The sequence below is a fragment of the Mercenaria mercenaria genome, chromosome 5 (genome assembly GCF_021730395.1).
Source record: "Mercenaria mercenaria strain notata chromosome 5, MADL_Memer_1, whole genome shotgun sequence".
In the NCBI taxonomy this organism is placed as follows: Eukaryota; Metazoa; Mollusca; class Bivalvia; order Venerida; family Veneridae; genus Mercenaria; species Mercenaria mercenaria.
Window position 1 is genome coordinate 8,009,405 of NC_069365.1, and position 16,543 is coordinate 8,025,947.

General features: G+C 35.4%; 1 protein-coding gene across 1 annotated transcript; it reads right to left on the reverse strand.

The window, feature by feature from the left end:
* Window positions 1–1,154: 1,154 nt before the first annotated feature.
* LOC123558771 (uncharacterized) lies at window positions 1,155–16,492 on the reverse strand. Its single transcript, XM_045350638.2, has 2 exons — window positions 16,337–16,492; window positions 1,155–4,066 (listed from the first exon to the last, which is right to left on the reverse strand). Exon 2 carries the CDS (start codon window positions 4,050–4,052, stop codon window positions 2,811–2,813), a length of 1,242 nt encoding a protein of 413 aa, XP_045206573.2. The 5' UTR covers window positions 4,053–4,066; window positions 16,337–16,492; the 3' UTR covers window positions 1,155–2,810.
* Window positions 16,493–16,543: the final 51 nt, after the last annotated feature.

Consider the following 16,543-nt stretch of genomic DNA (forward strand, 5'->3'; position numbering starts at 1 on the left):
CATAAATTTTGACTCATCTGCTGTACAAAAGAAAAAGAAAATCACCAAGCCCCGCAGTTTAAGCTAGATTTTTTTTCTACATCTTTGATTTTGTTTTCACCCAAATATACTTTAATTTCACGAAGAACAATATTCTTGAGTTCTGTGGTAGCAGCGATTTGCCTAAAAGTACATAACTAGTATTTTGACGGTGCTAAGAAATTGACATGAACGCTAGGTGGTGGCCAACTTCCGTCTGCAGATGCATGTAATTTATTTGGGGATAAAATTCACCCTCTCATGACGCTTTGTTCTACACAACAAATTAACAGACGTGACGTTAGATGAAGACGTTAGTGTCGCAAGATAAACAAAACAATCCAAAGTTACAGAATCTCACATGATGCAATAGGAGAGATTAAGAAAACAAGTCAGTTAGCTCAACTTTACTTCCGCAAATTGTGAAAATATGTGCTTGTTTGGTGGGACGCCGAACAATACTCAGCTCATATAGTAAATTCTAACACGATCCGCAGCAGTTGCTATATAAACATATAGCGAAATCGCCTATACATGAATCTACGATAAAATATAGCTGTTCCATTCCACCCTACGATTGTAACATGACTGTGAGATTCTATTTTGCTTACGTTATATGCCGACTAAATACTCGACTTTTTCAATGCTAAGCAGTAGTAATAAAATGTACATCAAATTTTCTGAAACAAACAATTTCTAACTGATGAATTTATTTGTTTATATTTTTACCGTAAGAAAATGTTTCAGCCCGGTAAGTTTCAACCTCAACATCAGTGCATTTATCTGGTCGTGTACGTAGTTTACAATTTCTGCGCTGTGAGCACCACGAATGTCAACTAGATTCTACTTTGACATTACTAAAATAAAATTATAATTCATGTTCCAATCTTCCAGACTCAAGTGTTTACGTGTTTATATGCCGCAATGTTCTGGCGTGTATGTTTCAGTGCCATCATGTAGTGACGTGTACTATTTTAAGAAACTGCATATATATAAGGTTTGAATAAAGTATTTACATCTGATTTCTATATCTGACCTTAGATATTATTGAAAGTAGCATTTTCACAACTTAATACTTTAATTAAAATTTAATGAATATCGGAAAATTCCGTTTTATGCAACGCTTTCCAGTCGTGGGAGGTTTTTGTAATAGCATATGGCCAGCCGAATGACATATTGAGCTAAAATGTAGTGCTGTAAAATGCGCAGAATTTGCGTGGTTAGAATCGAAATAATAAATATGTTCCAATAATTTTATCAGTTAATAAAGTATGGGCAGTCGTTCGGATGCGAATATTAAATCACTCGTGCTACGCACTCGTGATTTAATTATTACGCATCCGAACTCCTGCCCATATTTTATTAACTGATAAAATATAGGGACATATTTATTATTTCTTAAACAACGAATTCCTGTGGTGTTTATTATTCGTTGTTTAGATGTATAGTTGAGGAAGTCCTCGATTGTCAAGTACGAAGTTAGATTATGTTAACGTTTACGTTTCAATTTTGGTTTGAAATGTCTACAAGAACTATGTCATACTGTAAATCCCAGAAAGGATATTGTAAGAAAGTTTTAGTAAAAACTGCAATTTATATTAAATGTGATTATAATTTTTTTTCATATAATGCAGTTTGTGCTTGAACGATTGAATGCAGCAGCATCGATATGTAAGGAATGTATGTGGGAGTAGGCGTACGTATGTATATAAGTATATGTGTATGTATATATATGTATGCGTGTGCGTACATATGTGTTGCCCTGTGATTTTTTGTTTGTTTTTATTTTTGGTTCGGTTTAATGTCGCACCGACACATATTAGGTCATATGACGACATTTCAGCTTTAATTGTGGAGGAAGACCCAAGGTGTCCCTCCATGCATTATTTTATCACGAGCGGGCACCTGACCTTCCGTAAGCCAGCTGGATGGCTTCCTCACATGAAGAATTCAACGCCCGAGTGACAATGACAATGATTTTATTGATGTTGGCTTCCGGCCCATACCAACAGTTATTTGCACATGATACATCACAATGACAATCACTGGAACCAAAGTGAAATAAATCAAAGTACTTATTGTGTCAAACATATATACAATCGATAATGTCACTAAAGCTTCTTTTGTACCCTCAAATACAATCACATGTTATATGAGTATAACTATGCAGAACCTATACATGTATGTGTGTAATCTCTTGCTATAATTCGATTCAGTTGTTCAACATAAAAGCAATATTTTAAATCTTGTAACATGTACATATGGTACTTACATATAAATATTCATACAAATGCATGTACTTCATTATACTATGAAGTGAGTGAGGCTCGAACCCACATCGATGAGGGGCAAGTGATTTGAATTCAGCGACCTTAACCACTCGGCCAAGGAGGCCCCTATGTTGCCTTATGTGTCGGTGTTTGCATGTGCGTGCCTATGTATAGTTCTTAAAGTGAGCAAACCAATCAGTGTAAGTTATACGTTTGTTTGTCAAAGTATGTTAAAACTGTATACCAAGTATATGAATACTCTATAAAAAATAATAAAATAAAATATAAATATCAAGATCGTCTTCAGTCAGAAGTACTATTACATCAAATGTGCTATCAAGCTTTATGGTTGTATTAAAGTTAACACTTCAAATTAAGTAACGTTATATAATGTATATGACTACTTGATTAAATGATTTGCGATGGCACGTAAGTTATTGTCTAACAAATTAGTATGTAACCCATTGATTTACGGAATTTTCCGTGAAAGTAAGTAAAGAAGCATCAATATTTAACACCTTCTCAGCGTCTAGATGACTTTTTCGATTGGTTTTCGTAACATTTACAATACTTCATCAACTCTTTTCGCTCTTGAGACGCCCTTTGTCTAGTTAGAGGCTTGAATTTTCTCCATTCAAAAGGTTTCGGTTCGTTCCATACAATCTCTATAGAACGGCCTTCATTTGTTGTAGTAAGATTCTCTGTCAGCTCTCTATATGGTCTTAATTCTACTAGAACGTTCTCGCCACCATTAATAACATCGTTATATTTGATATGATTTGTTTCAATAATATGACTTTTTGTGAGATGTTCATCATTCTGTTCTTCATGTCGTCCTTTCAAGTCCAAATCCAAAGTTCTCAATTCTTTTAATTGTCGCTTCTGCAGTTGATTATATGAATCTGACTCATTTGTCTCGCCTCCAACGCTTTGACTTCCGTCACTAACATTCCTTTGATAAATTACAGTTTCTATCATTTTTACACTCTTTCTACTTGTTGGACATTCATTTTCAGGACTGGCATCTAAATTATTTACAGTACCCTCAACACTAGTACGGTCATTTTGATTTTCATCGCCAATACCATTACTTGCTGTTTTGTTATCTGTAGATGCATCCTTAGAAAGAGTTTCGTCTTCAATAGCCTGACCGTTTCTTTGATACCATTGTTTCAACAGCCAAAGCTGTAAGTTATCTAAAGCATATAACTGACCCTTTCTTTTCACCACTTTCAAAGTTGGTAATTGTTTAGTTTCATGTATGTTAGATGAGAATCTTTCAAATTCGTCATATATTGTAGAACGTTCATAATGGCCACCGTCATATTTACTAAATCGATAAAGTTTGTCGGTACTGTAAACAACATCGGACAATCTTACAGTCTCAATACTCGTGTGGTATTCTTCGGATCCTTTAGCCCGAACCATTACCTTTTCACCTTCATTTGTTGTTGTCATACCACTGGAAATTAACATTTTTAATGTACCGAATTTGACCGGCACCTGTAACACCTCATTTTTCGTATTTTCTACAAATTTTGCGTACTCTTTAAAAACCCATAAGCGTTTGTTGTTAAGAGAAAAGTACACTCCATCTTTTGGTACAACGGTAATTCTTGGTATTGTTTCTACATCATATTTCCCGTCTTTTAAATCCTTCAGTGTATCTTCTAAATGTCTCTTATCTTCAAACGTGTCATAAACTGAATCCCGTGTAAAGCGGATGGTTCTTGGGTCCAGTCGTTTGGATCGTCCAGTAGGCATATTTTTAAGATAAACTGTGAAAGTAAAATATATGCAATACATTTGCACTGTGCAATTTCTAACAGATAATTTGGTGAGTTGCAAACGAATGAAGGAATTGTAGTAGCACGTTTGTTTAACCAGAGTGACGACGTAACGTCTTTTATCATGAAAGCTTTAACAATTCCGTGTGGAACGGGCGGAACAGATGTTACCAGGAATAAATACTATCCCGGGTATTAAACAATCAACGCTACTGTCTTTTTTCAAGATTTTGTAAAATGGTACTAGTAACAGACAATAAGCAACAATGTTTGGACTCTAAATGATATTTGGCGAATTGTAAAATTAAAAACTAAGGCCATTAATTTCATGCAGCAACATGAATGAAAGTAGGTAAATCTACAACTATGAAAAGCTTCATTAAAATCTGCATCGTTAAACATTTTCCTTACCCGAAAATGTCATCAAAAATGAGGTTTTCCTATAATAAACATTGTAAATTGAGCGGTGGACCAATACTTTCAAACCGGTCTAATAAAATGTAAAGCATGTGATCCTATCACTGGAATCATTGTAAGTACGGTTCAAGAAAATTCTTTTTCAACGAATATTTTTTTCTCTAAGACTTGCAAAACATCCTTGTTTTTTCTGATGCTCGCCAAGAGATGAAACGAAATTCTAACACAGATAGAACCATAAACTAGTTAACATTGTGATTCAGACGGGAAAGGATGAGAAGCCGGTGTAACATTAAATATTGACCCCGTTAGAAAATTGACCCCATGGGTCCTTTTTTCAACGTTGACAACGCAAACATTTCAACATTACATTTTGATCAAAATGTTGTTGAAACAATGATTAGTCGTTAAATTTTCATCTGTCAAGGGGTCATTTTTAACAGCTATTATATTTAAGATAAAAGTCTGAGATCGTCTGTTTGTAAAAGAGATATAAAATGGAAAGAACCAGAAACTTTCTCAGGTTTGCTGGATAGTTTCTTTTAAAAACATTCTCAAGGCCGAACCCGGGCTCAAACCGCTAACTTCACCGAGGTAGGCGAGATCATCTGTATGTTGGACAGGAACTGTTTACGAAAGTTAACCACAATGGTTTTTAACAGGTGGATAGGGTGTGGTCAGACTTCGACTGGCACATCAAGACTTCCACAAAAGAAATATCAAAATATTTATAGTGATAGCTCTGTAACACAAACAGATGTATTTTTTGCGTTATAAAGATATCTTTAATTTTATGTTTAAGCATAGAAGCGCTGTAGTTCCAGGTTTGAAATATTCATCTCTTAATTACTAAATCTTTATTACGAGATAGCAGAATTAGGACTTAATAACTTCTAATTATGAGATAAAATATCACAATGTCATCATTTTTTCTAACATTTGATCAGTGTTATATTTTTTTAATAATATCAAAGTAAAACCAACTATTCTTGTAAATACAAATAATATGTTATCATACGTTTATGAAAGTGTATTATCTTCCTTTAAAGTTCATTTATAGCATAAACCTATATGGCTTGTAGATACGGTTACTTATAATACTGTTTGGAATTACCGCATGTTTTAATGGTTTTATATGGTATGTATAAAATGTAAATGTGGATGTGACTTTAATTAACTATAAATCCACCTTCCATATTAAAGCAATAGCTCGAGATCTGATTTAGTTTATACTAATTTGTTTTAGCTCGATTGTGATGAAAGCTTCAAGCTTACTGGAACCACTCTCGAGTCCACTTCCTGGAAAAACCAGTACTGGTGTCATATGAGATGGCATGGTCGTGACCCCAGTGGGGCTCGAACTCATGACCCCTGGATTGAGCGGCCGACACCTTATCCACTAGACCACCGCTCCTCTTATCCCTGATTTGATTTAAACATATTTCATTCCTTCCCTTTTGTGACAACATATACAATGTACATATACAGAAAATATGCAAAACATTCTAAGAAAGGTAAAAGGGTTGGACCACAAGTTCAAATAACATTAGTAGTTCGGTCCGTCCCCGAAGGTATATTGTTAAAGGAAAATTTTAGATTATAGATTGCATTGTATTCTTATGAAAAATGACAAAATGTAATTGGAAGAGAACGAAGTTAAGCGAAGTGAATTACAACAATGTTGGAGAAAAAGTAGAATGACTTAACTGTAGAAATTAAAAGAAAGCTAGATAGATGGTAATATAAGATGAGGGGGAGTAGAGAGTCTTCCAAGGGTCATAACTTGATGCGTGAGGTACAACTGCGTTAAGTTTATATACTAAAGTAATACAGCAGCAATCAGATATCTTAACTAAAACGATTTGCATGTTTGATATATTTTTGTACTTCTAAAAATATTAGTAAATTTTCTTCTTCAATATAATTTTCATCTCCAAACAAAAGAATACGCGTATTCATTGGATGAAAAAAGTTGTATTCTTTGTAAAGCATAATGTCTACATTTAAAGAGAAAATGTTCGGCATCTTCAGTATCGTGACCACAATCACATTCAGCATTGTCTCCCAAATGATTTTTATATAAATCAGCATCTAAATTACTGCATTTATTACGCATTTGAGCATGGTAAACCGAATACAGCCTTTCGCCAATACAAAATTATCTAGGTACAGATATATGAGCTCTCTTGTGTAATATGTGATATGTGTTACGCATGCGCAAGAAGTATGGTGGAAAATTTCAAACTGGATAAAGAATTTATGTAAATAATGAGCTAGCTAAGTGTATTGGATATAGAACTTTACAAACTATAGTGCAAGAGATATGGGAATATTATTCTGACATATTAGTGGTATTATTGTTTCAATAATCCTTATTTTGATACAGTAAATGGGTGGCAAAGGTGGCAAGAGGCGCAAAAATTGCAACAGATCACCCCAACAATTAAGCAGACCAAGAGGCGTCACGTCGGAAAGTTATTGATATGAGTAACCCTTCAGTACAGATTGTAGGACAGGGGCAGACCTGCATGAATGGCAGTGTAGGACAGGCAAGTCAGACTTTTGTTATGCCTGGAAATGGTAGTAATTACGGATATAATTGGCTAAGGCAGAAAGAATGGGAAGGTATAAAGCTGAAAAAATCCGACCTATTGTGGTAAGCTATGGTAGTTTTGAGGAGCGAGAAACTGAAAGAAAATCATGCAAAACTTTGACAAGGGAAAACTCTGTAAGTGTAAGTCAACATTTTCCAAAGGATATCGCGGATAAGCGGACGGCATTTAGGAGGGCAAAGAAAGACAAGAAAAAAGTCGAGCTCCGGTATGACAAACTTTTTATTGATGGCACTTTATACATACCGCCGCAAAAGGAGTAGGGAAACACAGGGAGTCATATACGTGTTTTGACATGGAACGTCGAGGGGTCAACTAACCAAAAATAAACGTTCCAATGAAGAATTACTAAAACTTTAACGCAATATGATATTATTTGTCTGTCAGAGACATGGACTTCTAAATTATCGAAGATAGACTTACAAGGCTATAGCAGCCCTTTTCATTCATATAGACGTTTTCAGAACAGAAGAGCGAGAAGGTCAAGCGGTGGTCTGGTAGTATATGTTAAAGACTCAATAAAGAAAGGTGTATAAAACTGGTTAAAAACGAAATAGTCTGTGTAATATGGTTCAAACTAGATAAAACATTTTTTTCAAACAGATGCAGACTGGTACGTAGGATGTACGTATATAGCACCGGAAAACTCTAGTGTTCATGATCTATATGAAACAGACATATTCAGTATACTAGAACAAGATATCACAACATTTCGGGAGTATGGAAGGACGATATTGCTCGGTGACATGGATAGCCATATTGGACAAAAATGCGATTTTATTGAAAATGAACGCTTAACAAATTTAGACATGAATGATGTCTTAAACGATATACCGCCTAGGCGTCAATCAATGGATTTAAATAGCATTCGATTTGGTGATTTATTGAGCTGGGAACATATGTATAGTTAATGGACGCTCAGGTATGCCGGAAGACAATGGCAGTTATACATGTTTGACACATAACGGTGAGAGCGTAATTGACCTTGTTCTCACTAAATATTCAAACTTTACTTGTATAAAACAATTTATGGTACATGCATATACAGAATTCTCCAACCATACACCTGTATCTTTCCAGTTGCAAATAGGCAACGTCGAGAGAAGGGAGACAACTCATCGACGGATATATTATAAGTGGAGGCAAAACTTTAGAAGCGATATATCTGGAGAAATAAACAATTTAAACAACTTGTTAGATCGCAGTGATATGAGCGTTGATGAGAAAGTGCAGTCGTTTAGCAAAGTTAACCGATAATGCGGATAAATATTTTAAGAAAAATATTAAAGGCACAAATAACACCTTTACTGGCAAAAACAATGACAGAAAAGTGTGGTTTAACGAAGAGTGTGTTGAAAAACAACGTATATACAAGGCAGCATTGAACGATTATTTAATGCACAGGGGTAATGATAAATTAAGTGAATTGCAATGGCTTAAACGTGAATACAAGTCGTGTGTGAATCGGTCAAGGAATGCACATAACCGTGAACAGTGCCGTCAAATGAACGCAATGAGAAGAAAAAGTCCCCGTGAGTTCTGGAAAATGTTCAAGGCTCGTAAAATTAACACTGAGAATGCAATTTCAAATGAGCAATTATCTGAGCATTTCAAAACACTAGCGCAGGATCAAAATGACTCGGACGATAACATTGCAGGTTTCTTGTGGAATTTTGATAACAATAATGTAAGTAGCACATTTGAGGAACTTGATGTTCCTATCAAACAAGAAGAAGTGTTAAAGGCTTGCAAAGCATTAAACAGGAATAAATCGCCTGGAGAGGACTCCATTATAAATGAGTATTTGATTGAAACTTCTGACCTGTTGATACAGCCAATTACAAGATTATTTAACATTGTCCTTGACACAGGTGAATTTCCTTCAACCTGGTCACATGGTGTCATTTTCCCAATCTTAAAAAAGGAACCTTGCAATGATCCAAACAACTATCGCGGTGTCACACTCATCAGCTGTTTTGCTAAACTGTTCACTTCGGTGATAATTGAACGCCTTTAAGAATGGTCAATAAATAATGAAATAGTTACTGAAGCACAATTCGGATTTCGACCAGGACACGGAACACTGATGCCATATTTGTGTTACAAGCACTAATTGACAGTTATCTAAGCCAGGGCAAGCGTTTATATGGTGCTTTCATTGATTACCAAAAAGCCTTTGATTTCGTCTCGAGAAGTGCATTATGGTATAAACTAATAAAATATGGAATTAATGGTAAACTACTAAGGGTACTTCGATCAATGTACGCGGATGCGAAATCTTGTGTGAAACAAATGGGCAAGGTATCTGACTTCTTCAATTGTGAAATCGATGTGTTTCAAGGGAAATAATGTCAAGCATATTATTTTCCCTCTTCGTTAATGACATCGAAATGGCTATGCAAGAAAATACACAAGCTGGATTAACACTTGATCAATTAAATATTTACCTTTTGCTATATGCCGATGATTGTATTCTACTTATCGAAACGCCAGAAGGGCTGCAGTCTCATCTAAATCTACTGTATGACTATTGCGTTAAGTGGAGATTAACGGTTAATGTGGGGAAAACCAAAATTATAGCATTCAAACGAGGCAATGGTCGATTAAGTGAAAATGAAAAGTGGACATATAACGGCAAAGAAATAGATACTGTTGACTCTTTCAATTATTTAGGATGTGTAGTAAGCAGTAACGGCTCAGTGAGACGCGCCATTGACGCTTTAGCGTCAAAGGCTATAAAATCAATGAACAGCTTATTCTCTTTAACAAAAGGCATAGAAATACCAATAAACATTAAGTTCAATCTGTTTGATGCATACGTTACATCAATTTTATGTTACAGTGCCGAGGTCTGGGGATTTTCAACATCAGAAGTAATTGAGCGTGTGCATCGTAAGTTTATCAAGCGAGCATTAAATGTAAAACTATCGACAAGTAGCTATGGTATATACGGAGAGACGGGTAGATACCCGCTACTATTAAACAGAAAATGTAAGATAGTTAAATACTGGTTGAAACTAGTAAACAAGGAACAACGGAACTGTATTCTCTGGACTGTATATGAGTCAATGCTGAGAAATGCTGAAAACGGACAGCAAAATTGGGCTTGCAAAGTAAAGAGACTGCTTAACGAAAGTGGATTTGGGGAAGTGTGGCTATATCCACACTCTGTTAATATCAATGTATTTATGAAAATATTTAAACAAAGATGTCTGGACATGTAAATCTCTGAATGGAGAGTATGTAAACGTAGTAGTCCAAGTATAATGCTGTTTAACGAAATAAAAGAAAACTTTGAAATGACAGAATATTTAATGCATATGGAAAATCTCAAATATAGACATATTATCACTAAGCTAAGGCTGTCATCACATTGTCTGGAAATAGAATATGGTAGACACAGAGGCATTCCGCGAAATGAGCGATTTTGTGCACTATGTCATTTACGAACAATAGAAGACGAATATCATTTTACGTTAGAATGCCCGGTGTATAATGACATTAGAACCCAGTTCATACCTCAAAGATATAGAATTAGACCAAATATGGTTAAATTCATAGAATTACTGTCATCTTGTAACATTGAACTATTATACAGACTTGTCAAATATTTGTTGAAAGCGTTTGAGAAAAGAAAATCACTCCTCAATGCAAATTGAAGTCTTTGTTAATGATTGAAAATAAAATTTGCGACCATTTCATGTTGCTAGGTATATTATTATTGTCATAATGTATCATGATATTGTATATGCATAACGCCCGGAGACTACATGATCATTGTGGTAGGATCGCAATTTCTTCAATTTTTTCATTTACGCCGTGCCGTTATTTTTCATAACGTGGTTTGTGTTGTATGTGCTCTCATTTCATTTCATACATACTTATTATGCATGCACATATATGTAAGTCATTATCTAATTGCTTAATCACTGTGCTGTTTGCATACGATTTATTAATAAACTTATGTTCTGTTCTGTTCTGTTCTGTTCTGTTGTTCTGTTCTGTTCTGTTCTGTAATACGTATCTAATTTAGACAGTTTGTCATAGAAAAATGTGTAACTGGCAAATATGGTAAACTTATACTCGAGGAGCTTATTGGTGGCGCGCGACGAATGGAAAGATGCCTGATCAGTGTTTGTAATCACCAAATTAATTTTTGGCTTGTAAAAAAGGCGCGTTTGCAAATACATCGGCGGCTTGGATGCTGTGTTTCATTGGCTCAGCTAAACATGAAAGATACCGCAAAGAAAGATCAGAGACGAAGACGCTGAAACGACGTTCTTTTAACCAAAACGAGCGCCAAAGTGAAAACGTTTCATGTTCACATGAGCACTTTGGTCTACAAGTACGATGGAGGGTCTGGATGAAATAAAGACTATATACTGTGACTCAAATCCACGACCTTTCAAGGGAAAGGGACGACCTATTCATAAAACAGAGTGGTGATAATAAACACTTTCCATACCGGTGCTAGGGGGCGTGAGAGGTGTTGCACATTTCATTACCTCTCATGAACAGACTCAATCAAACCGAGTCTGCTATTATTCTTCTTGGTTGCATTCTTTACTTCCAAAGGATCTTTTAACAGATTTTATTTACCTGTTCAAGTGTACTTATAACTGTACAATTGATTGTTAGAAACTGACCAAATGAATTTGAGGACCGCCTGTATTTTTGCAAAATCTGTTTAATATAAGGCAATTAAAATATCTATTAAAGCTATTTACATACATCTAAAAGGAAAAGTCTCCGTGCCTGCCTGTCATCCAATAAATGGCTTACTGTCTTTATCCACATTTTATTTCGGTATCAGTATTTGCTAGATGAATTTTTGTTAAAAATATTCTCATTCCAGTGTATAATTGCAACACTGGTTCTCATAGTGTAAGCAGAGTCGTGCATTGTCCAAATTCATTTGCTTTGATACATGTTAATAGTTAATAATAAAAGAATCCATGAAAGAATCCATGGCATAAACAAAGTTTTGAGCATTTCTGTAAAAATCTTGCTTATAAAGAGTGGCAAGTAGCAGTTGCCGCAAAGAAACTTGAAAGAAGTACTCGTTTTGCACTATTATTTTGTGAATTGGTTTTCAAAAATCAGCTCTCGACTATTTGAATCTTTGACACAATAGAATCAACTGTTACAATAAAACGAGGGCCATAACTTGTAATATATTCAAGAACGAGTTGTCAAACTTTATTATTTTAATATGTTTGATCACTGGGAAGACCTGTGTAATGTTTTAATCAAATACATCAAGTGGTTACTTAGATATGGTCTTGATGTTACTTGCACGCGAAATCTCAATCAGAATTTTGTAAGTTGAACAAGGGCCATAATTTGAATTATAGTCAACAAGAGTTGTCTAACTTAATTATTTTAATAATGATGATCATTGGGAAGGCTCATGTGATGTTACAATCCAATACATCAAATGATTACTGAGATATGGCCTTGATAGTAACTTGCACGCAAAATCTAAACCAAGGTACATATGACGCAGACGCCAGTGTGTGTAGAACAGCCCTCCTTCTTTGAACAGTCGAGTTAATAAAATGTATGACTATGAGCATAGTATTGAAGTTCTATTTTATTTTTTAACTCATAAAATGTATCTTCATACGACACTAGTAATGGATGAGCTGAAGGAACCCAAATTTAGATACTTCACTGATTACAATAACAGAATTGTAACAGTTAACTGTGCCCAATCGGATATGATATTGTTTTCTAAATTGAAGATTTACACATAATTGTATCACTTGTGTACACCTGATTATAATCAGACAAAAAGAAAGTATTCGTTCTCAGTCAAGTTTTCATCTTTTGGTGATTATTTGGAAAATATTTTCTAGTTCACCATAGTTAAGTGAAATGAAACATAAAATGACTTCTTCAGAATTGTTCAGATTTTGAAAGAATTATCCGACTGGGCACCTTTAATCCCTATGTTTTGCCCATGCAATGGCCATACATTCCTTTCAACTGGTGATCAGTTTTGTGATATGCGCAATACTATCACTAAGAGGCATGCGATGATTCTTTCAAGGATAGACAGCTTCGCGTGTATCGGTGCTATACAGTATACACTGGACATACACTGGACATGTTAAAGAAGCAGACTGTATATTCGCAAAGAGCTAGACAGAACTGTATCTAAAAAGGATTTCTCTCAATCTGTTCTAATGGGCTTTATCTCACCCTGTCCCTCTGGTCAGATCGTTCTGTGTCTCTACTAGAAGAGGATGTATTTGTGCCCTGTGTGGCAGCGTTTGCTATTATATGTAGAGCACCTTTATCATTTTTATGATGAATAGTGCGCTATATAATAAAATCTGGAAAGTAGATCTCTCGGAAGCACCGAGAACAAGGCAAATAGTGAAAATTGCAGACTCGGTTTGATTGAGTCTGTTCATGGGCAGTAATGGAAAAAGCAACACTGTCCACGCCCCCTAGCACCGGCTTAAGCAGTATTCAATCTTCAAATCTAAATGAGTTGAAATCAATGATCCCGAAGGACCAGAAAATATAACAACACTGAGATCAAGTCGGGGCGACTTTTTACGACCGCCACACAGCACTTAACACCCGCTGTTGTGAAGTAAATAAATTCTGGAAAGTAGATCCCTCGGAAGCACCGAGAACAAGGCAAATAGTGAAAATTGCAGACTCGGTTTGATTGAGTCTGTTCATGGACAGTAATGGAAAAAGCAACACTGTCCACGCCCCCTAGCACCGGCTTAAGCAGTATTCAATCTTCAAATCTAAATGAGTTGAAATCAATGATCCCGAAGGACCAGAAAATATAACAACACTGAGATGAAGTCGGGGCGACTTTTTACGGCCGCCACACAGCACTTAACACCCGCTGTTGTGAAGCAAATAAAGTCTGGAAAGTAGATCTCTCGGAAGCACCGAGAACAAGGCAAATAGTGAAAATTGCAGACTCGGTTTGATTGAGTCTGTTCATGGGAGGTAATGGAAAAAGCAACACTGTCCACGCCCCCTAGCACCGGCTTAAGCAGTATTCAATCTTCACATCTAAATGAGTTGAAATCAATGATCCCAAAGGACCAGAAAATATAACAACACTGAGAAAAATGATAATAATAATTTCGCCGAGTCTTAAACTGTTAATGGTTTGACTTGATCCATCCATAATGTATTAGGCATTCGTATCTGTTAGTGTTTTATTTTCGGTCATGTAAATGTAGTGTAACATTATATTTAGGACCCGTTGGTAATGGCCTTGGGCTTACCAATTGAAAACCAACATAACTTGCGTTTACGACAAGCATGGGTCCAGATTAACCTGCGCATCGGCGCACTCTGGTCATGATCCATACTGTTCGCTAATAGTTAGGCTTTGAAAGCGAACAGCATGGATCCTGACCAGACTGCAAACGCACTATGATGGTTTTCTCATGGCGCGGCTCATATTTTTTTGTAAAATAAATATTTCCGTTGTCATTTAATAATGATAGGTTCTTCATGACATTTAATTTGACGGATTGTTTATATTTCAGTATGAATTAACCAATATCTAGGCTTGTGAAATGTAAATATTTGTTACTACGTCGTGTGTTTCTGGGAGTGACTGATGAGCCCCGTTAGGCTAGGTTTCGTAGATGTATATTTGATTTCCTTTATCTATTTTAACCGATTTAAGTAATAAAACAGTCTTATAATTTGTTGGGTCTTTTTGGCGTTTTCGTCGTGCTCAACAACATGTATTTAAAAAAAGAGAACATACTATATTGTTCCAAAATACCTTGCACAAATATGAACTTCCGCTTTGACATGACACTGTTATCTTACTTTCAAATTAATTAAATATTGTAAATTTATCATCTAAAGTTACATCATGAGAAACACTCAAGGGTCCCCAGGACCTCCCTCAACAGTCACTCACTCTTGGGAGTTGACTCGACTGTCAGTCACCTTTATGAATACAAATGGAATCTTTCCCGAGTAAAGACGTGACCGTTAGGCAATTTACTGGAGTGTACTCAGTGAGTGGTGTTGGATTATTGTCTATGGATATAGCCCTATATCTGACCAGTATCTACAGGGTTATGGCCGATGAACTGGCAAATAAGTAGTCGTATTATTAGTTTGTGGCGCGCTCGAATGTATAACTAAACGTTTATTACCTACAGTCCTGAAAAAAATACAATATGTTAATGTATGGTAATAGGCAAATTGCGTAAGATTACTAGGATCAGTTTTCAACGTTAAAATATGACCTGACTATAATTGATCAGTTTTCAACGAGGGTCAAATTGATCATTAAATAACGGGCTGGTCAATTTTCAACGTTGAAAATTGATCAGCCATCCGTTGAATAAAAACCCCATGGGGTCAATTTTCAACAGGGTCAATATCGTACAGTTACTGACTTATGTTTCGGTCAATAGGTGTTTTCACCGACCTGCGTCCTCGGTCAACATCATTTGTTCATGTCCGTAAAACACATATTGACCGAAGCATAAGTCTATAATTGTTATATTATATGCCCTTCTCAAATGCACTCATTAGACTGGCCCATATTTCATACATATAGAAAAAAAATGATATCACAGGAGTCATTATCAATTTTGCAGGTCAATACCGCTTTTTGTGGACTTTTTTGATCAATCAAATGAGTGCATTTGAGAAGGATATAATATTTATTATTATATGTTCTAAAAATAACCTGAATTTCATTGGCCGAAACCGCTCATCATCTTTCAAAATATATTTCATGTTTCATAGTTAGTGGGTTTTCTAATATGAACAGTGGGAAAATCAGCTTCAGGTGTTACTCCAGCCAATGATAACTGGCCAAAATGCTCAGATTACAATCAACTACATAATATTTCAGCAATTACTTAAGAAACTGTATATGCACTGAATGATTCCAGGAAATTTAAGTGTCTTCATTTAATTAATCTTTAATAAGTTTTTGTTACTTGTTACTTTCAAACATTAAATATGTTGCAACAAATACTAGTTACTTATTCATAAACATGAACCCATATAATAAAACAGTTATTGACTCTTGAACCATTGGATATGATGTGATATTCACCGGAAGAGAGCAAAATTAACCTCGGCAATAATTGTGTAATGTTACACCGGCCACGACCAAACATGCTACACTAAAAGCTTCTCTCAGAGCAAGTACATTACTTCAGTATTAAAACGTTTTAAAATCAAACTAAAAAAATTAAATTCAATCAATACTTACATCAATAAATATGACGGTAAGCAATATGGAACAAAAATAAGCCTATCAAAGCGAAGAAAATTCCAAAAATGCCGTTCAATAAATAATATTAAAATTTATCTTGTTTTTATCAGTTTTATCGCTGGAAGTTATTCAAATACAGTTAAATGTACGCAATGCCTTACGCCGAGATAAAAGTATTTTACCTTAATTGATTAGCAGTATTTC

What these genes read in the sequence shown, in the direction of transcription:
- LOC123558771 (XM_045350638.2), bottom strand. Translation starts at nt 4,052, where the DNA reads ATGCCTACTGGACGATCCAAACGACTGGACCCAAGAACCATCCGCTTT.